General features: G+C 43.5%; 1 protein-coding gene across 5 annotated transcripts; it reads left to right on the top strand.

Annotated features, from left to right (window-relative positions):
• Nucleotides 1–1,318: 1,318 nt before the first annotated feature.
• Nucleotides 1,319–21,963, top strand: LOC135552976 (uncharacterized). 5 transcript variants are annotated; one of them, XM_064984956.1, is made up of 19 exons: nt 1,319–1,513; nt 3,868–4,118; nt 7,083–7,237; nt 9,466–9,583; nt 10,828–10,894; nt 11,070–11,172; nt 11,675–12,604; nt 12,828–15,839; nt 16,835–16,948; nt 17,084–17,134; nt 17,383–17,477; nt 17,580–17,696; nt 17,986–18,155; nt 19,738–19,840; nt 19,961–20,122; nt 20,496–20,574; nt 20,770–20,878; nt 21,117–21,322; nt 21,463–21,963. In XM_064984956.1, the coding sequence occupies exons 2-19, from the start codon at nt 4,018–4,020 to the stop codon at nt 21,609–21,611; spliced, it is 5,841 nt and encodes a 1,946-aa protein (XP_064841028.1). In that variant the 5' UTR covers nt 1,319–1,513; nt 3,868–4,017; the 3' UTR covers nt 21,612–21,963. The 5 variants fall into 5 exon arrangements, with proteins under 5 accessions (XP_064841028.1, XP_064841030.1, XP_064841029.1 ...); XM_064984958.1 differs by lacking the exon at nt 1,319–1,513 and adding an exon at nt 1,628–1,771 and having other exon boundaries at nt 11,711–12,604; XM_064984957.1 differs by lacking the exon at nt 1,319–1,513 and adding an exon at nt 1,628–1,771 and having other exon boundaries at nt 11,708–12,604.
• The last annotated feature ends 836 nt before the right edge of the window (nt 21,964–22,799 follow it).

Here is a 22,799-nt window from a genome sequence, read left to right as displayed (position 1 = left end):
TAACGCTTCAGCATACCATGACATTCTAGATGATTCTGTGCTTCCAACTTTGTGGCAACAGTTTGGGGAAGGCCCTTTCCTGTTTCAGCAAGACAATTACCCCGTGCACAAGACAAGGTCCATACAGAAATGGTTTGTCAAGATCGGTGTGGACGAACTTGACTGGCCTGCACAGAGCCCTGACTTCAACCCCATCAAACACTTTTGGGATGAATTGGAACACCGACTGCGAGCTAGGCCTAATCGCCCAACATCAGTGCCCGACCTCACTAATGCCCTTGTGGCTGAATGGAAGCAAGTCCCCACAACAACGTCCCAACATCTAGGGGAAAGCCTTCCCAGGAGAGTGAAAGCTGTTATAGCAGCAAAGGGGGACCAACTCCATATTAATGCCCATGATTTTGGAATGAGATGGTTGACAAGCATGTGTCCACATAAATATATATAAATATAATGGGTCCTGTGTGGCTCAGTCGGTAGAGCATGGCGCTTGCAACGCCAAGCGTGGTGGGTTCGATTCCCGCTGGGGCCACCCATATGTAAAAGTAGTGGCCCCAGCCACTAAGTCGCTTTGGACAAAAGCGTCTGCTAAATGGGATATATTTTTTTATATTTTAATGCCCATGATTTTGGAATGAGATGGTTGACAAGCATGTGTCCACATACTTTTGGTCATGTAGTATATGTGGATTCTCTTAGCTTCTGGATGACTTTTTGCCTTCTGTATTTTAATATTTTATGTCCTCAGCCTCCACTAAAATTATTAGCAGCTTTCCTTGTGTACTTTATCTGAACAAGACTGCCACCCAGTGTCCAATTTCTATAAAACAGACCTATTGTGGTTATTCTAGTTTACTGTATACCTTACATACCTGTATTCTGCATTTGGATGAAAGGTAATTTACTCCAACAGAATGTATGCAATCACTTGGAGTCTATTTACAGTGTTGTACTTATCAATATTCACATTTGCATTTGTCCAGGTCAGCGTGTTGAAACACCTGTGCTCCATCAAGCCTCAGGCTTACACTCCTCCTTGACAAACAGACTCACTGCCATAATCTCAACAATCATCTTTACTTTGTGGGTTGGATCTTGAGGTTAAGAATTTCACAACTAGCAGGGAATATGCCACATGACACGGATAATAAATTAGCACCTTGTTCGTGTTCCTTTTACACAATTGTACATATTTCCATTGGCGCAGTGTAATATATTATATATATATTATATTATAGTGTAATATTAGCATATGTTTAAGATTCCCGTATGAAAATACAACAAAACTATTTTTATTGGACAACTTTATTTTCAATTGTGTTTGCTCTTCATACACTTGTTAACGTTTCTACAGTATAGGCTGCTATCAACATTGACTGCTGGCATTGAACAGTGACCACTAGTCATTATAGGCACTTAACCCGTTTGAGGGAAGCACACACCTCCCTGAGTCTGACCCACCTACCTCCAGTGGATGTCCGAATTTCTCTACAGAGGTAGTTTCCAAAACAAGGTAAAACTTTTTATTTACATGTTTTTGTTTGGTCTGTATTTGTCTCTCCAAAAGTTACAAAGTAAGATATCAATCTATTGTTCTTCAGATTTTAACGTCTGACGAGGAAGAACATGAAGGCGCTGTGAAGCCTCACCCACAATGCCATTTGGGAAACAATAAAACTGAAGTTATTGACATAACACAGACATTTTAATCGCTGTCTATCCCCACTGTCCCGAAGGCAACACTTGATTACGAGCTGCCTCATATCCTAAGGTTAGTCAGAAATTATCATACAAGGAATTTTGACTTCAGAAACCTGTGTATTAATTATTATTCTTTATGTGGGCTACTTTTTAGGATGGTGTTTTTCAAGCCAGCATTATGTGCCGGTGCCAATTAAAATATATAAATAAAATGTTATTTTTCTTTCCGAGGCTGATCTTGTTTTCCTAAATACAACAAATGTAAACTTATTTTAAAGAGGACTACGATACTGCAGCTTTAGGGTTTCTCTTTCTAAGAAGACATGAGTCTATGCAATTTAATTATCCAATTGCACTAACATAGTTATGAGACGGATTAAGCAGGCAAAAACATAACATTGCACAAAACATTTCCATTTTATTGGTTATCGACTGTTCTCTGCTACTATTGTAGGCTACTATAAAATCATTTTTTAAAAGCCTATCTCTTTGATTTACTGACAGTTCACGCCCACTTTATGAAATTATTAAATGTTTTACATTCAACTATAATGTGAATAGCTAACATCACTGTCGAAATCCATGAGACAGGACAGAACCCAGGTAGCACACATATGAGGCTTCCAGATTCATGTATCTTTTTATCTGACAAATGTTTCGCTGTAAGCTTTTTAGTTGTTTACCCAATATTTTTAAGTTATTTTCACTCAGAAGTCTTCACAAGGTTGCTGGGTTTGTATTAAGGCAGTGGACACTACAATATGTTAACTGTTGATAATGGAGGACAAATGATTCATAATTTATATCAGAGTTGACTCTAATCTTATAGCGATTTTTATTGATTGATTTAAGTAAAGTAGGCAACCCATCTAAACTAAGGTAAGTCAGCAGAATTTAATTGAGAAGGAAAAAAGAAACGTTTGAATTAGGGTTTTCACAGCAGTCTATGGCACTGCATCTCAGTGCATCTCATCTCACTACAGACACCCTGGTTTGAATCCAGGCTGTATCACAACCGGCCGTGATTGGGAGTCCCGCAGGGTGGTGCACAATTGGCCCAGCGTCGTCCAGTTTTGGCCAGTGTAGGCTGTCATTGTAAATAAGAATTTGTTCTTATTAACTGACTTGCCTAATTAAATAAAGGTTCAATTTAAAAAAAAATGATTTACTGAACTAGTGTTTGATCCAGCATGATTTACCGAATTAGTGTTTAATCCAGCATGATTTACTGAATTAGTGTTTGATCCAGCATGATTTACTGAATTAGTGTTTGATCCAGCATGATTTACTGAATTAGTGTTTGATCCAGCATGATTTACTGAATTAGTGTTTGATCCAGCATGATTTACTGAATTAGTGTTTGATCTAACATGATTTACTGAATTAATGTTTGATCCAGCATGATGTACTGAATTAGTGTTTGATCCAGCATGATTTACCGAATTAGTGTTTGATCCAGCATGATTTACTGAATTAGTGTTTGATCCAGCATGATTTACTGAATTAATGTTTGATCCAGCATGATTTACTGAATTAATGTTTGATCCAGCATGATTTACTGAATTTGTGTTTTTTCCAGCATGATTTACTGAATTAATGTTTGATCCAGCATGATTTACCGAATTAGTGTTTGATCCAGCACGATTTACCGAATTAGTGTTTGATCCAGCAAGATTTACTGAATTAGTGTTTGATCCAGCATGATTTACTGAATTACTGTTTGATCCAGCATGATTTACTGAATTAGTGTTTGATCCAGCATGATTTACTGAATTAGTGTTTGATCCAACATGATTTACTGATTTAGTGTTTGATCCACCATGAATTACTAAATTAGTGTTTGATCCAGCATGATTCACTGTTCACTGTTCATTTACAATCAACGTTCTCCATATAGAGCCTAACCTTGACATGAACAGTTTTATCAACCTTACCTAAGGACAAAATATACTATACTGTAATGTAGCATCAGTTCAAAAGCACCTGCCTTGAAATGTTTCCCCCAAGAGCAAGGCCATGCTATGATCACATACTCAAGCCTTTGGTCATGTGTCTGTTGTTGCTTAGAGGCACTGTTTTACTATGATGAGCAATGTGTGAATTATGGGAAGATGAAAACAAAGCCTCCAGGAGCTCACACCTTGAATATTTTTATCAACTCTGCAGGTGCCAGCTACCTGAGCGATGCCTCTGGAGCTCCGAGCTTAGAGACAGACGCTGCCCATCACATCCCATTACTGACTGCCTCAACAGGCCTCAGGGCCCAACTCCAAGCCCTTTCCACACCAGCCCTGGCGAGAGAGAACCTGAGTCACTATGATAGACCTGAGCCATCTGACGGAGGAGGAACAGTCGATGATCATGACTGTGCTGAAGAGAGATGAAGAGCTGAAGAAAGCAGAGGAGGAGAGGATCAAGTGAGTTTGTGATAGCCCTATTCTCACAGCTCTGAACCACGACTGTGTCATTAGTGTATTTCCTAGTTTCCGCATATTTTGATAAAACATTAGTGTTGCCCCACTTAGCCTCTCCACCCTCTAGTTGAAATTATAGTTATGTAATCAAATACATGCTTTGTGTATTGCATGTAAATATGCTATATTGTAATGTATTATAATGTGATGTATTCAATATTGTTGTATTTTTTAGTGCCTATTCGTTCCCTTTCATTCTATGAGGAGAGTGGTTTCTCTGTCAACCTCCCCCCACCTGTGTGGGAGAGGTAAAAAGGCTGGTGAAGTGATGTTCGTCTGTCTGTAATATAATAACAGCTCAGCCAGATATGGACACAGCCTCCACCACAGAGAGGCCTCAATGTGAGATAAGCAATTAGATTAACCCTCCGATTCAACTTTACAGAACCACGTGGGAGAGAAAAATGCAGGCTCAATGGTCTGAAATAGATACCCACAGAGGTACAACACAGATATACACCTCACTGCGTTTAACCATGGAATCCTGAGGCACATCCAGTACATAAACAACGGCATGTTGATGTATACTCAGACAGTGTTAGAATTTCTTGTCATGTCAATCCACATTCAGACGTGCCAACTAAGGACAACTGGGTCTTAAATTAGCTTAGTCTCAAGCCTTCTTGTCAAAGCAGTTCCACAGTGAGAAAAAAGTTGAGAAACAAAGGCCTATTCATTTTGATTCTGTAATGGAGTTGGCTAGACAAGTCTATTTCTAACAGTAGAAGACTGGAGACTGACTCTGTATGGTCGACTTGTCTGTGTTCAGCCATGGCCTTAGTATAAAAGGATTAACGCCAATTGTATGTATTAATGTGCTACCCCTCTTTCACATGACCAGGGTTGTTTACCTTCTCTTTTCCACCCTCCCCTCCCTTCTTAATCCGCCACACACTCCCTCCTCCCTTTCTGTGGACAACTTTGTCAATCACTTTGAAAAGAAGGTTGACGACATCAGCTCCTCAATCATTCAGCCTATTGAGTCCACTGGTCTCACTCCCACAGAACTACCCTACGCCTTGACCTCTTTCTCCCCTCTCTCTCAAGATGAAATCCTGCGAGTATTGAGGTCCGGCTGCCCTGCCACCTGCCTCCTCGACCCCATCGCTGGAGAACTTCTCACTTCCCTCATCAACTCACCCTTGACCACTGGCTGCATCCACTCTGACGTCAAAATGTCCCAAGTCGTTCCCCCTCCTCAAGAAACCAACACTCGACGACTCTGATGTCAAAAACTACAACTGGTATCACTTCTTTCTTTTCTTTCCAAAACACTTGACCGTGCTGTCTCTGACCAACTCTCTCGCTATCTCTCTCAGAACGATCTTCTTTACTCAGGCTTCAAGACGGGTCACTCAACCAGACTCGTCTTCTCTGTGTCACGTAGGCTGTCCGCTCTGCGAAATCTGACTCTCTCTCCTCTGTTCTCATCCCCCTAGATCTATCCGCTGCCTTCGACAACATAAACAATCAGATCCTCCTCTCAAGGATGAGCATCTCAGGCTCTGCACACTTTTGTATTTCATCATACCTGGCAGCCACTACTACCAGGTGACGTGGAGAGGATCTTTGTCGACACCACGTATCTCTCACTACTAGTTTCCCCCAGGGCTCAGTTCTAGGGCCTCTTCTCTATCTACACCAAGTCACTCGGCTCCATCATATCCTCACAAGGTCTCTCCTATCTTTACTATGCGGGTGACAGAATGAGGATATCCCCATTCGGACACCCAGGTGGCTACATGCATCTCTGCGAGCCTGGCAGATATCTCAGCTTGGATGTCAGCCCACCACCTCGAGCTCTTCCTCCTCTCACTCAAAGACCTCTCTATCACAGTTGACAGTTCCACGGTGTCCCCCTCCCAGAGTGCAAAGAACCTTGGTGTGACCCTGGACAACACCCTGTTGTTCTCTGCAAACATCAAAGCAGCGACTCACTCCTGCAGGTTTTTTTATTTCATTTAACTAGGCAAGTCAGTTAAGAACAAATTCTTATTTACAGTGACGACCTAGGAGCAGTGGGTTAACTGCCTTGTTCAGGGGCAGAACGACAAATTTGTACCTTGTCAGCTCAGGGATTCGAGCTAGCAACCTTTCGGTTACTGGCCCAACGCTCTAACCACTAGGCTACCTGCCACCCCAAAGAAGAGATACCGGTTGTAGTTTTTGACATCAGCGTCGAGTTGGTAGAAGGTTCATGCTCTACAACATCCGTAGAGTACGACCTTATCTCCCACAGGAAGTGGCGCATGTCCTAATCCTGGCACTTGTAATTTCCCGTCTGGACTACTGTAACTCGAGGTTGACTGGGCTCCCCGCTTGTGCCATCAAACCCCTGCAACTTATCCAGAATGCTCCACCCCTACAGGATGGCAGCTCTCACTCATCCTAGTCAAACTCTTCTCTGTCCTGGCACCCCAATGGTGGGACCAGCTTCCTCCTGAAGCTAGGACAGCAGAGTCCCTGCCCATCTTCCGAAAACATCTGAAACCCTACCTCTTCCAAAAGTAACTTAAATAATCCCCCAGAATAAACATCTTGCTTACTCACCAACAACTCATTCAAACAGAAATCATTGTTGAGCTTTTCCTCATTTAATATTGATTGAATTAAATAAGTGTTTTCTCCTCAAAAAGAATGTGAACTATTTAGCACAAGCGCTGCATTGTGTTCCATTGGGTTAGATTGTTAACTCATGTGGTGGTAAATGTACCTTTTCCGTCAACGTTTAGCCTATAGTGTGTCTCTCAACCAGAATAAATCAATGTCATTACCTAAAGGTAATTATTCAGAATCACATCCTTGACTGAACTGTGTTCCACCTCTTGTGCTTATGTAATGTGTTTAATGGGTAACTGTACCGTACCCTGTATACTGTGATGTACCTGGGTGTGTTTTTCCCATCAGGCAGCTGCAGAAAACAAGTGCCCCAGTGGACAGCAGGCTCAAGTACCTGACAGGGGAGTGGTTTTACGAGGCCAAGTCTCTGAGACACCGGGAAAAGATCCATGGCTCCGAAGTAATCCTGGCCTCCATGAAGCAGAGGAAAGCAGGTTCTTTAGGTGGGTCAAAAACACTGTTCAAACACTAATTGAGCGCTGCATACAGTAAGTCATTCTCACGCAAGATAAGTTTGTGTGCAGTTCACATATTCTGCAGTATAATGAAAAAGCCATACATGTTTTATTTTTTTTATTTTTTATTTTAGCCAGGTAGGCCAGTTGATAAGTTCTCATTTACAAGTGTGACCTGGCCAAGATAAAGCAAAGCAGTACAATAAAAACAACAACACAGAATTACACATAAACAAAGGTACAGTCAATAACGCACAATAAAAGAAAAATAGAAAGATCTATGTACAGTGTGTATGTAACGGATGTGAAATAGCTAGCTCGTGGTGGTGCGCGCTAAATAGCGTTTCAATCGGTGACGTCACTTGCTCTGAGACCTTGAAATAGTGTTTCCCCTTGCACTGCAAGGGCCGCGGCTTTTGTGGAGCGATGGGTAACGATGCTTCGTGGGTGACTGTTGTTGATGTGTGCAGAGGGTCCCTGGTTCACGCCCGGGTATGGGCGAGGGGACGGTCTAAAGTTATACTGTTACATGTACAAATGTAGAAGAGTAGGGAGGTAGGCAATAAATAGGCTATAAAGGCGGTAATAATTACAACTGAGCATTAATACATGTGCAGATGATGATGTGCAAGTGGAGATACTGAGGTGTACTATTTACAGACTAGCTGTGTACAGGTACAGTGATTGGTAAGCTGCTCTGACAGCTGATGCTTAAAGTTAGAGAGGGAGATATTTATATACTTTAGATTGCCTCGCCTGGTTCACCAACTACTTCTCTGATAGAGTTCAGTGTGTCAAATCGGAGGGCCTGTTGTCTGGACCTCTGACAGCCTCTATGGGTGTACCACAGGGTTCAATTCTCGGGTCGACTCTCTTTTCTGTATACATCAATGATGTTGCTCTTGCCGCTGGTGATTCTCTGATCCACCTCTACGCAGATGACACCCCTCCTTGGACACTGTGTTAACTAACCTCCAGACTAGCTTCAATGCCATATACCTCTCCTTCCGTGGCCTCCAACTGCTCTTAAACGCAAGTAAAACTAAATGCATGCTATTCAATCGATCACTGCCCGCACCTGCTCGCCCGTCCAGCATCACTACTCTGGACGGCTCTGACTTAGAATAGGTGGACAACTACAAATACCTGGGTGTCTGGTTAGACTGTAAACTCTCCTTCCAGAGTCACATTAAGCATCTCCAATCCAAAATTAAATCTAGAATCAGCATCCTATATCGCAACAAAGCATCCTTCACTCATGCTGCCAAACATACCCTCGTAAAACTGACCATCCTACCGATCCTCGACTTCGGTGATGTCATCTATAAAATAGCCTCCAACACTCTACTCAACAAACTGGATGCAGTCTATCACAGTGCCATCTGTTTTGTCACCAAAGCCCCATACACTACCCACCATTGCGACCTGTACGCTCTCGTTGGTTGGTCCTCGCTTCATACTCGTCGCCAAACCCACTGGCTACAGGTTATCTACAAGTCTCTGCTAGGTAAAGCCCCGCCTTATCTCAGCTCACTGATCACCATAGCAGCACCCACTTGTAGCACGCGCTCCAGCAGGTATATCTCACTTGTCACCCCCAAAGCCAATTCCTCCTTTGGTCGTCTTTCCTTTCAGTTCTCTGTTGCCCATGACTGGAACGAATTGCAAAAATCTCTGAAGCTGGAGACTCACATCTCCCTCACTAGCTTTAAGCACCAGCTGTCAGAGCATTTTACAGATCACTGCACCTGTACTTAGCCTATCTGTAAACAGCCCATCTATCAGCCCTTAATTGCTATATTGTAATTACTTCGCCACCATGGCTTATTTATTTCCTTAACTTACCTCATTTGCACTCACTGTATATAGACTTTTTGTTTTATTTTGTTCTACTGTATTATTGACTGTATGTTTTGTTTATTCCATGTGTAGCTCTGTGTTGTTGTATGTGTCGAATTGCTACGCTTTATCTTGGCCAGGTGGCAGTTGCAAATGAGAACTTGTTCTCAACTAGCCTACCTGGTTAAATAAAGGTGAAATAAAAATACATTAAAAAGTGCTAAACATTGTATTAATATGTCAGGTTTATGCAATCGGGTTTGTACAGTATGTTCAGATCATCAGCAGACATGGGTTATTGAGTTTATAGAGAGTATACTGTAAGCACTTACTGTATTCCCTGTCTGTCTGTATCTGTATGTCTGTCTGTCCTGCAGATGGGTTTCTTTCCAGACCCAGAGCAGTCAGCGGTAAAGTCTCAGACATCACCCCCCCTCCAAAACCTGCCAGGCTCCTGGAGGCACCAACACAGCCAACACAGCCCCAGAAGAACAGGTTATCCACTGCTCCACTGCACTCCTCCTCCCACCCCTCCATTCTCCTTCCTAACCCATCCCTCTCTCTGCTGTACCCCATTACTCTACCCAGTCTCATAACCATGCCTTGAGGATAGGTTAGTATAGCAGTTCAGCATGAGTGATCAATCATAGCGCTTACCTGCACAGAGTGAGTCCTGTGGTGTGTGTGTGTGTGTGTGTGTGTGTGTGCGTGTGCGTGTGCGTGTGTGTGTGTGTGTGTGTGTGTGTGTGTGTGTGTGTGTGTGTGTGTGTGCGCGCGCGTGTGTGTGTGCGCAGGGATGCACGTGTGTGTGTCTTAGGTGTGTCTCAATCTCAATTTGAGTCAACATAGGTGGTGCTCACGCTTACATGGAATCTATCTGCTCTATTATATTTACAGGATGTGGTCTCACGAGGCTAGGAGTCAGTCAGTATGGGAATGCTACAAAAAGTTATTATTTTGAGAAGCAAGTAATTCAACTAGAGAGGCCTGTAATTTTATGTGTAGCTGTTAATGTAGAGGTAACGTGCCAGTATTATTCTCTGCCCAGTCACTTGTATTATAACTTACATCACTTCCTAAAGTAAATACAAAGTGAAGCTTTCTAAGTCTTGTAGTGAAGCTTGGTGTGTTTGGCATGCTGTGCATGAGGTCATATGGGCTGTGTTGACCTCCCTGACTCCCAGTCGGCAGCAGCCAGATCTCTAGGTGAGTCGACTCTTCCACATCCCTGCCTCCCTTTGATGTCACAATGAATCACATGTGAGCAGGCATCAGTTATGCAGGAGGCTTGTTCAATGAACAGCCGGTCACAGAGGTGCTCAGGAATTGAATGAGGAAGTGCAGATACTAAGCCCTTTCCTTACAAGGCCACAGGGTAACAGTGGTCTCCAATGTCTATCTGATTTGACATCCAGTACAGTGTATCTGGGCTTCCGAGTGGCACAGCGGTCTAAGGCCGTCACTACAAACCCTGGTTTGATACCAGGCTGTATCACAACCGGCCGTAATCGGGAGTCCCATAGGGCGGCGCACAATTGTCCGGGTTAGGAGAGGGTTTGGCTGGGGTAGGCCGTCATTGTAAATAAGAATTTGTTCTTAACTGACTTGCCTATTTAAATAAAAGTTCATTAAAAACGTTTTAATTTTTTCTTATCCTGGTGCTCTGAGGGCTACTCATCTATTGTATAAACCCAAATTCCTATTCTATTCTGATAGTGATCATTCTGTCTCCTTGGCAGCAAAAGCCTCAATGTATCAGATGCAGAGAAAGAGAGGCTGAATTCAGTTGTGCAGTCCCCGGCAAGGGTAGGTGAGATTTCATTTGCAGAGAATATATGTGAAGCATGAACAGAATAAACAAACAAAGTATTTTCATGCTGTTCTGATTTCTTTCTGTTTTTCCAATCATCATATCACAGTATGACTTTTAGAGTATTGTGAAATATAGTGAAATATATATTTTCTTCTCTTCTCATTCCAGCCAAAGCACAATCCTTTCAATCGAGCATCCCTTATTATAGAGGTAGAGAATACAGAAAAACAGTCCAATGGAAATCAAGAGACTGAGAAAGCATCTGAAGCAGGTTAGAGTGCAGTGCATATACCTATTTACACAATCAAGCATTATGGTACATTGAAGAATAGGAGGTTGAGTCAAATTGAATAACATGATCTTTCAGGATATTGTGAGAACAATTTTTGGCTGGTTCACAATAGTGCTTTACAGATGTAGGATCTTAATTTGATCATTATTTTTTTGCTGAGAATTTTCCTGCACTGCAGATGAGCTTTGTAATTTTGCATGAATTCACAAAAAACACATGGCTATATTAACAGTATTGCAGTTTTCATTTCGCCTACTTTTGGCTAGCTAATAGCATAATCATGACCAGCATAATCATGACCAGCAACATTATGGACTAAAAGTTCAAATCCTGTTGCTGCTGGATTATTTTTGATGTGGCAATATAGGTATAATTAAGATCATACATCTGGAGTAAGGTGATACTGATGCCAACCAGGCCTGTGACATGGAAATAATTTATCACAGTATCATGTTCCACCATTGTGTTCTCACACACACAGAGCCCTTATCTCCCCTGATCATTCTCATGACAGCAGACTCCACCAGTCACAACTCAGCAGGCTCTGCCACCTCCGAGGGGTCCTCTCTAGGATTCAGGCCCGTGCCCAAGAAAATAACCATCCTCTCCCGGCACTCGCAGAGCTCTCTCACGGGCAGTAATGTCTCCATTCCTGGGCTGCAGGGTCATCCAGCTGGGTCAAAGGTCATCGCCCCTGCCTCTCAGGGAAGTCTCCAACATGGCTCCAGCTGTGGCTCAAACCAGTCTAGCCAGGGGGCTTTGGACGTTCAGTCACAGAAAATGTATCCAACTCCCATCTCTGAGTTACAGAACAATGCAACTCCAGTATCTCCCTCCAGTCAACAACTGAAAACTTTGAGTCACCACTCCCACAAGCCACTGAAGCCTTTAACCCTAGTCTCCTCCAATACTGATTTTGAGAGAGCGAAAGAGGCCCATGAAAGAGAGAGGAGAGCAGAGCCCTCAGATAACTCACTTGTCAGACACCTAGTGAGAACCCCCTCTCATCTTAGGGAAACTGAGAACTCCAAAGTTCCATTGAGGCCCTTGAGTGAGCCAAAGCCTCTCCGACTGTTGAACCTTAGACCAGCCACACACTCTGATAATGACAGACACACAGATACATCCTACACAGGTCATCAGAAGAGTGAAGGTAGCGATGGTCTCATCCAGAGAGAGTTTGTCAGTGAGGGTCCTCCTCAGGGCAGAGAGAGGTCTGATGGTTCATTTTCAAAACCTCTGTCCATACCACTCTCTCCGAGCTCAGAACTAACAGCCCCTACTCACCACCAGCCTTCACAGCATGCAGCCTTTCAACTCATTGAGATGCAGAACGAGGAGGTGATAAGAACCCGCAATGTGGACACCGCAATCAGACAGGAGGACCCTAGTCTGCCTCCAACCACTGTGGGTAAGTCCAAAGACAGAAAGTGAAAATTCATGGAACCCACACTACAATTTAAAACCAGTGTGAAAATGAATTCAAATTCATTAAAGTTCTTGGCCCAAGGGTTTTGTTATACATGAACGTGATCATTCAATATTTTTAGGCCACTGTTGAAATGTCTAATCTTTAGTTCTTCAGCTTATTTTGTCATGTATCATAACACTTTTATTAACTTTTTTTTCTTCAGATCAATGGAAACATCATGATCTCCATAACTCTGGGGATAAGCCTGATAAGCATGTTCATAAAAAAACAGTAAACCACAAACCTGCCTCGAAATCAGCCCCTCGTAGTCCCCAGCCCACAGCGGAGCAGGGCGACTCCATTTCTAAAGTCTTAGAGTGGTTCAGCCGCAGCACAGACAGCAACGACTGGCTGAAGACTGAGAGCGATCAACCAGACATGGAGGAAGACGTGATTAACTCTGTGAAAACAGATACAGATGACCGGCCTACCTTTGAGAGCAGATCTCAGCAGACGGAGAGGAAAGCTCCTGAGGTGAAGAGAAAGCTCCTACATGTTGACCCCAGCCTGGATATGCAAAGTATTGGAGGAGGAGTGTCAGTGTGTTTAACACCAGAGGTAAAGGATGGATCTCAGTCGGAATCCTCTATGGATCAACCTACGGACCAGTCACCTTTGAATACATTAAGATCATACCAGCTCAAGTCTGAGGGGCTGAGAGCAGCATATTGGAAGGAGTTCAAGCAAGTGATGTTAGATAGAGAAGAGGATGTGATAGATAGGCAAGAGAATGTGAAGAAGGGCAGTGGCCCTCCAGCCAAGGCTGTTGGACCACAGTTCGCAACACAAGAAGTCAAACAGAAAGAGGTCCAAGATGAGAACCAACCACCCAAAATCACCCACCTGAAGTCCTTCTGGGAGAAGGGCAACACTGGGCCCAAGATACTCATCAGTAGATCAATCATTGACAAAAGACAGAAACCAATGGAGAAAGAGAGAGCACTAGCAGAGAAGTCTCATAGAACTGTTGCTGTCCCAGAGTCAAACGGTGTGGAGGGGTCTTTGAGGAAGAATCTCAGGGACGAAAAAGGAGATGAACAGTTAAACCTAGATACTCAACAAAGCACTGCTAGTCGAGATATGAGAAGTGTTCAGCCGAGTGTTAGCCCTTACAAACAGGAGGTATACAGACCCCAAAACAGTGTTGTTATTGCTCCCTCTATAGAGATACGTACACTGCCAACCTGGGATGATAGCTACACTCATGGGGCTCAAAGTGAGGAGGACAATTTGACTTTAACTGAAGAAGATCTCAGAAGATCCCCAATGACAGTAGACAGAAGAAGCTCACAGGCAGAAATACTCTACCTAAGTAGACTCCATCCTCAGCCTGACACGCTGTCCCAGTCCAGACTCAGCCCAGAATATCAGAGATTCTCCCCATCAACACTCAGTCCTCAGCCTGAATTGCTCATCCAGCCCACAGTCAACCCTCAGCCTGTGAAGCTCTCACCTGCCATACCAAAACCCCAACCTGAAATGCCATCCAGGGCCAGGTCAAAGCCCAGTCCCAGCCCACTGCCTGAACTACTCTCCCAGCCTACAAACAGCCGAGACTCTGAGAAGTTTAGACACAAGGTTGGAAAAGAAAGTGAACAGTTTTCCCCCAAAACTCAGCAAAGCAATGTCAATATACAGTCAAGTGTGTCCACTAAAAAACAAGACTACACCATTAAAGATCAAGGAAATAGCCCACACACCCTGAAACAGGTTCCCCCTCAACAGGACAGCAAAGCATACCGTATAAAGCAGCTCAAGTCCTTCTGGGAGCAGGAGAAGAACAGGCCTATATTTTACACGGGTAAATCAAAAGAAGCAGGCGACGCCAGCGTGACTCAAATTCCATCATCGGCCATAGAAAAGCTGAATAAAAGGTACACCAAGTCTGAGTTTGACCTGAGGTCAATCTGCAACGAATCTGACGGCGACCATGAAGGGGATTCCAACCTTTCCTCTGACAGAAAAATACAGAATTTCACAGTCTTCACGATGGATCAAAGACTGGAGAAGTCGTCCCCAAGCCTCGGTGCCAAACGCTCACAGTTTAAGAATCTCTGCAACTTCTGGGGTGAGGCCACTTCGAATAACAGAGGGCCGATCTCTTCTGACGAACTCAAAAGCCCCAAAAATAAGGAGCCAATGGATGCCCAGAACTCAATACTGGAGTTAAAGCAATGTGTTGACCCTGATTTCTACAGCAAATCTGCCCCCAGCCAACCACAAAAGGTCAGTGCTACACTACCTTTGGATGAGAGCCAGCTCAAGAAAACATCTTCACCATCTTCTCCATCTCCCCTGCCATCTTTTGTCAGGGGGAACAAAGACAGAGAGCACCAGTCAAGGTCTAAATCGATTGAACTGGGTTCAGGAGCTATGATTGACACTAAAGAGCACCAGTCAAAGTCTAGATCAGTTGAGGTGGGATCAGGAGCTATGATTGACACTAAACCCAACTTCCCACCTCAAATCTCCATAGAGTCAGAGCAGCAAAGAGCCCCTGGTGTCCCCCAGGTAACAAGGGGCTCAGAACGGGACTTCACCACAGATAAAAAGGCCCCGAAGCCCCAAAGCACCTCTGGAAAGGAATCTCGGTCTCATAAAGCTAGAAAAGACAGTTTTGGAAACTCAAGTGGAAGTGGACGTGCAAGTTCACTTCAGCGCGCCACCAGTATGTACACATTAGACATGAATGAGGAACAGGCCCAAACTTCTATGTTGTACCCTGAAAAGACATGGGATATTAGTCATGTCCAGCCCAAGAGAACACAGGGTAGACGACAGAGTGGTGACAAGCACGCTCCTCCTGGTCCAAGGAGGCCCTCAAAATCATTGGATGAGTCTGAATCTCTGACCCCTCGCACTCGGGTCTTTGTTCCTAAAGACTACCCCTATTACCTGGAGTTTTCAGAGACCAGCGTCCACACTGCTCTGGCCTCGGCAGCAGGCCCGCCTGGGGCTGAACTTGACCTGAGTGGTGGGCTTGTCAGATCCAGCACCCTAGTGGACTCAGAGGAGCGCTACAGTAGGAGGAGCAGCAGGATAACCCAGCGGCCCCTGGCCCTCTGGTCAAACCAGGGCAGCACTGACACTGGGCGGGAGTCATCATTAAGTGCATCTGAAATAGCATCGAGTAGCGCGTCTGAAACTTGGTCCAACTCCAGGACCAGTTCAAACCGTGAGTTTTGATGATCAATACGGTAGCGCCTTGTTGTTTTAGTACAAGTGTTATGTGACCTGTGATATATCATGAAAACATATAATAGTTATTTGTTTATCTGGGTTCCCTGTGAAGTAATCTTCTGATACATGTTTTTCTAGATCAGGCAGCATCCAGGATGCAGGGTCCTATCTGTTTCATTGTAAATAGAGTGTGTGCAGGGAATCAGCTGCCTGTGTTTCATTTGTGGGTTGGACGATACTCTTTTGTAACTTTATTGACATCACATAGTGCTCTGATAGAGCCAGCAACTAAGTAGCCAAGTTTTGCTTTGTTTGAGTTAGGCATTCCTCTCCAGGATACATTCCGGAGTTTACTTTTATGAGTAATGATATAATATAGCCAGTAAAAAAAAAATAATTCTACAACTTCAAACATATTTATCTCTTCCAACTTAACTCTAGAGACACTTTGGCTATCTGTAAACAACATACTACATACACTGAGTGTACAAAACTTTAAGAACACTTGGTCTTTCCATGACATAGACTAACGAGGTGAATCCAGTTGAAATCTATGATCCCTTATTGATGTCACTTGTTAAATCCACTTAAATCAGTGTAGATGAAGGTGACAAGGCAGGATAAAGAAGGATGTTAAAGCCTTGTGACAATTTTGACATGAATTGTAAGTCGCTCTGGATAAGAGCGTCTGCCAAATTACTTAAATGTAAATGTAAATGTGTTTGTGTGCCATTCGGAGGGTGAATGGCATTTTTGTAGAGTCCATGCCCCAACAAATTGAGGCTGTTCGGATGGTAAAAGGGGGGAGGGGCAGGAGGGGTTGCAACTCAATATTAGGAAGGTGCTCTTAATGTTTTATATACTCCTTGTAAATGATCAGTGTAAAGAGGCCACATGTAATGTTTTTTTAACATGTCTATGTGTGGTCTTTGTTGAAGGCATCTACATGTACAGTATGAGCAACTCTTTCTCTAATGTCTGATGTTTTAGGTGAAAATAATGATGAGGATCAAGACCCTATACAGAAGGCATTGAAAAGAGCTCAGGCCCGCTCACAAAATCTGGCCAAAAGTCTTGAGGATATCACAGCATCCATGCCACCACGTGAGAAATGTCCCTTGTCTCCTCAACCACTATACCAGCATTATAGTGTTGCTGTCAGGTTGGCCCAGATACCAGAATTAATGCATGTTGGGATGAAAACGTAATGTTGTCTATGTTTTACATAATTCCCAACAGGACAAGAAAGAAGTCTAGCTCCCCTTGATGTCCTCAGGCGAAGCAGTGATGGTTAAGAATTGTTTTGTACCTTTCTTGGAAATTTAATTAGCCTTTGGGTCGATATTGGGTTAGACAGTTTATACCAAATATAATATAGAATACAGGCTTTTTATTCTGTGTTGTAGAATGCTTGCATTGCTGGGTAATTCAATAGCTACAGTAAGTGATCAGCTACAGTAAGTGATCTGTAATAAGGTTATGAGAGTATTATGGAACCTTTAGCCTCTCATCCTTCTCTCTGTTCTGTCCTCCCACAGCATCCACCATCCCCTCTCCCTCCTCATCCCTCTACTCTGACCCTGAACATTTGAAGAAGATGAGCAAGTCTGTTCCCTCGTTCCTGCAGAACGAGGTAAAGCCACAACATCTTTATTCCATGCGAGCTCTTTAGGTCAAAGAACACTGTATGTCTGTATGTGCACTGGGCATTCTTGCGATGCTGTCTGTATTCTAGAATGATTGCAGAGAAACGGACTCCGCCTCTGAAGACAGTTCTCATGGAGGCAGGCAGAAGACGGGCAGATCTATGACTAACCTCAGCAGCTCCTCTGGCATGGCATCTGTGTCCTCTGTATGTTCACTTCACGCATGCTCTGCTAACACGCAACCACTGTTCACATTTAAAGCACACACATGTTCTGCCTAACCAAACTTAGCTGGCATTTTCTATTGGCAACTATCATGATTATACAATATTAACAGTCTTATTAAATCTCTTAATTGTCCCATTAACCACACATTTTATAGTTTTTCACATCATGATTTTAATGAGACCTGCCTGAAAGGCTAAGGTTTTATGTAAACTGTTTAGAAGGTTTTAACTGTGTGTGTGCGTGCATGCGTGCGTGCGTGTGTGTTAGCTGAGTGGCAGTGTGATGACCATGTACAGCGGGGACTATGGAGGTGTGGAGGTGCAGGGGAACATCCAGTTCTCCATCAACTACGTTCAGAAGCTCAGGGAGTTCCACATCTTTGTGGCTCAATGCCGAGACCTGGCCGCCGTCGACCCTAAGAGGGGCCGCTCTGACCCGTAAGTACAGTGCCAACTATTATACGAGGCCCCTTCCCCTGTTTTCAGGACCCTGTCTTTCAAAGATAATTTGTAAAAATCAAAATAATTTCACAGATCTTCATTGTAAAGTGTTTAAACACTGTTTCCCATGCTTATTCAATGAACCATAAACAATGAATGAACATGCACCTGTGGAACGGTCGTTAAGACAGTAACAGCTTACAGACGGTAGGCAATTAAGGTCACAGTTATGAAAACTTAGGACACTAAAGAGGCCTTTCAACTGACTCTGAAAAATACCAAAAGAAAGATGCCCAGGGTCCCTGCCCATCTGCGTGAATGTGCCTTAGGCATGCTGCAAGGAGGCATGAGGACTGCAAATGTGGCCAGGGCAATAAATTGCAATGTCTGTAATGTGAGACGCCTAAGACAGAGCTACAGGGAGACAAGACGGACAGCTGATCATCCTCGCAGTGGCAGACCATGTGAAACAACACCTGCACAGGATTGGTACATCTGAACATCATACCTGTGGGACAGGTACAGGATGGCAACAACTGCCCGAGTTACACCAGGAACGCACAATCCCTCCATCAGTGCTCAGACTGTCCGTAATAGGCTGAGAGAGGCTGGACTGAGGGCTTGTAGGCCTGTTGTAAGGTAGGTCCTCACCAGACATCACTGGCAACAACGTTACCTATGGGCACAAACCCACCGTCGCTGGACCAGACAGGACTGGCAAAAAAGTGCTCTTCACTGACGAGTCACGGTTTTGTCTCACCGAGGGTGATGGTCGGATTTGCGTTTATCGTCGAAGGAATGAGTGTTACACAGAGGCCTGTACTCTGGAGCGGGATCAATTTGGAGGTGGAGGGTCACAGCATCATCGGACTGAGCTTGTTGTCATTGCAGGCAATCTCAATGCTGTGCGTTACGGGGAAGACATCCTCCTCCCTCATGTGGTACCCTTCCTGCAGGCTCATCCTGACATTACCCTCCAGCATGACAGTGCCACCAGCCATACTGCTGATTCTGTGGTGATTTCCTGCAAGACAGGAATGTGTTCTGCCATTGCCAGCGAAGAGCCCGGATCTCAATCCCATTGAGCACGTCTGGGACCTGTTGGATCGGAGGGTGAGGACTAGGGCCATTCCCCCCAGAAATGTCTGGGTACTTGCAGGTGCCTTGGTGGAAGAGTGGGGTAACATCTCATAGCAAGAACTGGCAAATCTGGTGCAGTCCATTAGGAGGAGATGCACTGCAGTACTTAATACAGCTGGTGGCCACACCAAATACTGACTGTTACTTTTTATTTTGACCCCCCCCTTTGTTCAGGGACACATTATTCAATTTTTGTTAGTCACATGTCTGTGGAACTTGTTCAGTTTATGTCTCAGTTGTTGTCTCAGTTTATGTCTCAGTTGTTAAATATTTACACATGTTAAGTTTGCTGAAAATAAACTCAGTTGACAGTGAGAGGGCGTTTATTTTTTGCTGAGTTTATATAGCCTTGCTTTCTTATGTTCTCCTCCATGATTGATTGGACACTGCTGAAATACATGGTGCTTTGTGTGTATGAGTCTTGTGTTTCTTGTTGTAGGTATGTTAAAAGTTACCTGGTACCTGACAAAGCCAATATAGGGAAGAGGAAAACATCTGTGAAGAAGAAGACTCTCAACCCCATTTTCAACGAGCTCCTCAGAGTATGAGAGTTTCTAAAAACTATATATAATTTAAGTTGAATAGAGAAATGTATCATTACATGTACATCAGGTCTGACATAAAGTGCTTTTAACAAAAAGTATTTCCTGTTCTTTTATCAGTATCGGCTTCTTATGGAGCACCTCCGAACTCAGACCCTCATTCTCTCTGTCTGGCACCACGACACCTTTGGCAGGAACAGTTTTCTGGGTGAGGTGGATGTGGACCTGTCCAAATGGGACTTTGACCACACCCAGATGAACTACTTAGCTCTGAAATCCAGGGTGAGACAACATCACACCTGCTTTGTCTGTGTAATGGTCTCAGTACTGTGCCAAAACATTCATCCAAGACTGAAATCCATCTCTATGCTTTTGCTATTTATTTAAATGGCTGTGCCTGTTAGCATTGTGTGACATGACATGCTATCCATGTTAGCATTGTTGGCCGTCATTGTAAATAATAATTTGTTCTTAACTGACTTGCCTAATTAAATAAAGGTTAAATAAAATAAAATTGTGTGACATGACATGCTATACACAGTGGGTTGTGGAGGTGTGAGTGTAGTTTGGAGTGTGTCCAGTAATGTGGTGGTGCTATTTAGTAAATTAGGGTGTTCTCACTGTACTCTCTGTGCTGGCGGCCTGGTCTCCTCAGCCCACCTCCAGTCTGCAGCCTTCAGATTACAGAGGGGAGATGAAACTGGCCATACGCTTCCTGCCTCAAGTCTCCCACAGTAAGAGTCTGCACGCCTCACATGTCTTATTCATCACCAGTGTCTATAAGCAATTTATTAAATAGAAAAGGTATATTTTATGAAGAAAATGTATTGCTTTCGTTAACTAGTTACCATACAGTCATATCAATTTTGTGCAACAGAAAGATACAGTGTACACAAGTTCACTGAATCATGCTTGATTATAACCACTAGGCCTAGGAAAAGATCCCCCCTCTAACAAAGGTGAGGTTCATATTTGGATGAAAGACTGCAAGAACCTTCCCCTCATCAGAGGGGCCACCATCAACCCATATGTCAAGTGGTACGTACAACACATGCCATAAATAATATCAACATTTGAAATGTATGAATTGCTCAATATGATCAAGGACAACTACAGCATCTGGGGAGAACAGAAAATGTGGAAGCCTATCATAAGACATATCCCCTTAGCCTCAATTTCCATCCTTTCACATTTACTTTGCTCGTGATAGTTGTAGGTATATGTAATATTTCTGAAACAATTGCCTGACTTGTGAGACTGCCTGACTCCTCTGTAGCTTTGTGCTCCCGGACACGAGCAGAAAGAGTCGACAGAAAACCCGGGTGCTGAGGAGGACGGTGGAGCCGGTGTTTAACCACACCATGGTGTACGATGGCTTCAGACAGGAGGACCTGAAGGAGGCCTGCGTGGAGCTGACTGTGTGGGACCGTGACAAGCTGGCCAGTAACCTCCTAGGGGGTCTAAGACTGGGGCCTGGCACAGGTACTAATGGACTATTCTATTCTATTATATGATTTTATTTTATATTCTAGATTTCTCCACAGAAACACAGGTTCTGTACATTCATTTTATTCAATTGACTTCATTGGCTAAGCCTAGGTTCTCTCCATCTCTCCCTACAGGCAGAAGTTATGGGGCGTTGGTGAATTGGATGGACTCGAATGCTGACGAGGTAGCTCTATGGGAACGAATGATGACCTCTCCAAATGAATGGGTGGAGGATGTACTGCCACTAAGAATGCTAACCACAGCAAAGACTGTGCTGAAATGAGAACGACTGAGAGAAAGTCTTCAACCTGCCACAGTTCAAATAACGTTGTTGCGTTTTATGTTATATACTGTACATGTGATGTGTAATCTAGAATAATCAGACATTTTATATTGAAATATATAGGAATGAAGAAGCTTTTGTAAAAATCTGCTGAACAAGTTGATCAAATGTTATATTAATGGTAATCATACAACCCAAATATGATTATTATCAGTCAAAACACACTTATTTTCTATGTTTAATTATCAATCACAACAAGTTTACTCACTCCATTATTTATATTTGATATGACAATTTTCCATGACATGAATGTTCATCCTAACATTAACCACAATTAAAGAATGTGCAATGATGAGTATTCAGAGTTTTGATTAGTGTCCAGAAGAAGTGAAGAGTTTTAGTAGATCCTTGGTCTGTGTGTGACGTTGATGAACAGTCTACTCTGTACCCATCTCTTCAAACATCACTGCCTGTATAATGGCCCTCACATGTGACTTTGTACTTGGTGTGCCAGATCACTTTGGGCAGAAAGCACTGAGCACTCTGGATAACCAACCCCACCTGGTGGACAGACACACCGACAGCAGGCACTATTATTTTACCATACATGGTCAGGAAATGGTGGGTTTGGGAACCTGTGACTGTTGGTAACATTCTGGAATGGGATCTTTTTGGTAGACATAAAAAAGCTATATTTTTTGTTTCATTACACCTGAGCCAGGGCAGTGGAGAGAAAGATCAACAGCGTACCAAATGGCATCCTATTCCCTATATAGTGCATTATCAGGGCCCAGGTCAAAAGTAGTGCACTAAAAACAGAATAGGGTGCCATTTGGGATGTATGCCATGATTCAGGGGTAAATATAAGTACTGTATGAAACTGTTAGTGGCAGAGCCGTAGAGCTATATGCATGTCCTTATCTAGAAGTTTCCCACAGTGCAATACTGTACAGTACAACACAGTACAATATTTGTGTATATTAGTGTATGCCACCCCCAGCTATATTTTGAATTGCTTTACATGTTTGCCACCTACGAGATAATGTTTGTCCATCAGCTCCTTTTTCTCTTGTGAGTTTGAAGGTTCATTGGTCTCTTCCACATCTTTATCCATTTCTTGGCAGACCACAGCCAGCAGGAGTCTAGCCAAGACAAGCCCTGGCAGTCAACCAGGTACACACAAACAAA

This window comes from Oncorhynchus masou, chromosome 13 (genome assembly GCF_036934945.1).
Source record: "Oncorhynchus masou masou isolate Uvic2021 chromosome 13, UVic_Omas_1.1, whole genome shotgun sequence".
Taxonomy (NCBI): Eukaryota; Metazoa; Chordata; class Actinopteri; order Salmoniformes; family Salmonidae; genus Oncorhynchus; species Oncorhynchus masou.
The sequence above is the reverse complement of the archived record's forward strand: the minus strand, read 5'-3'. Positions and strand labels throughout refer to the sequence as shown.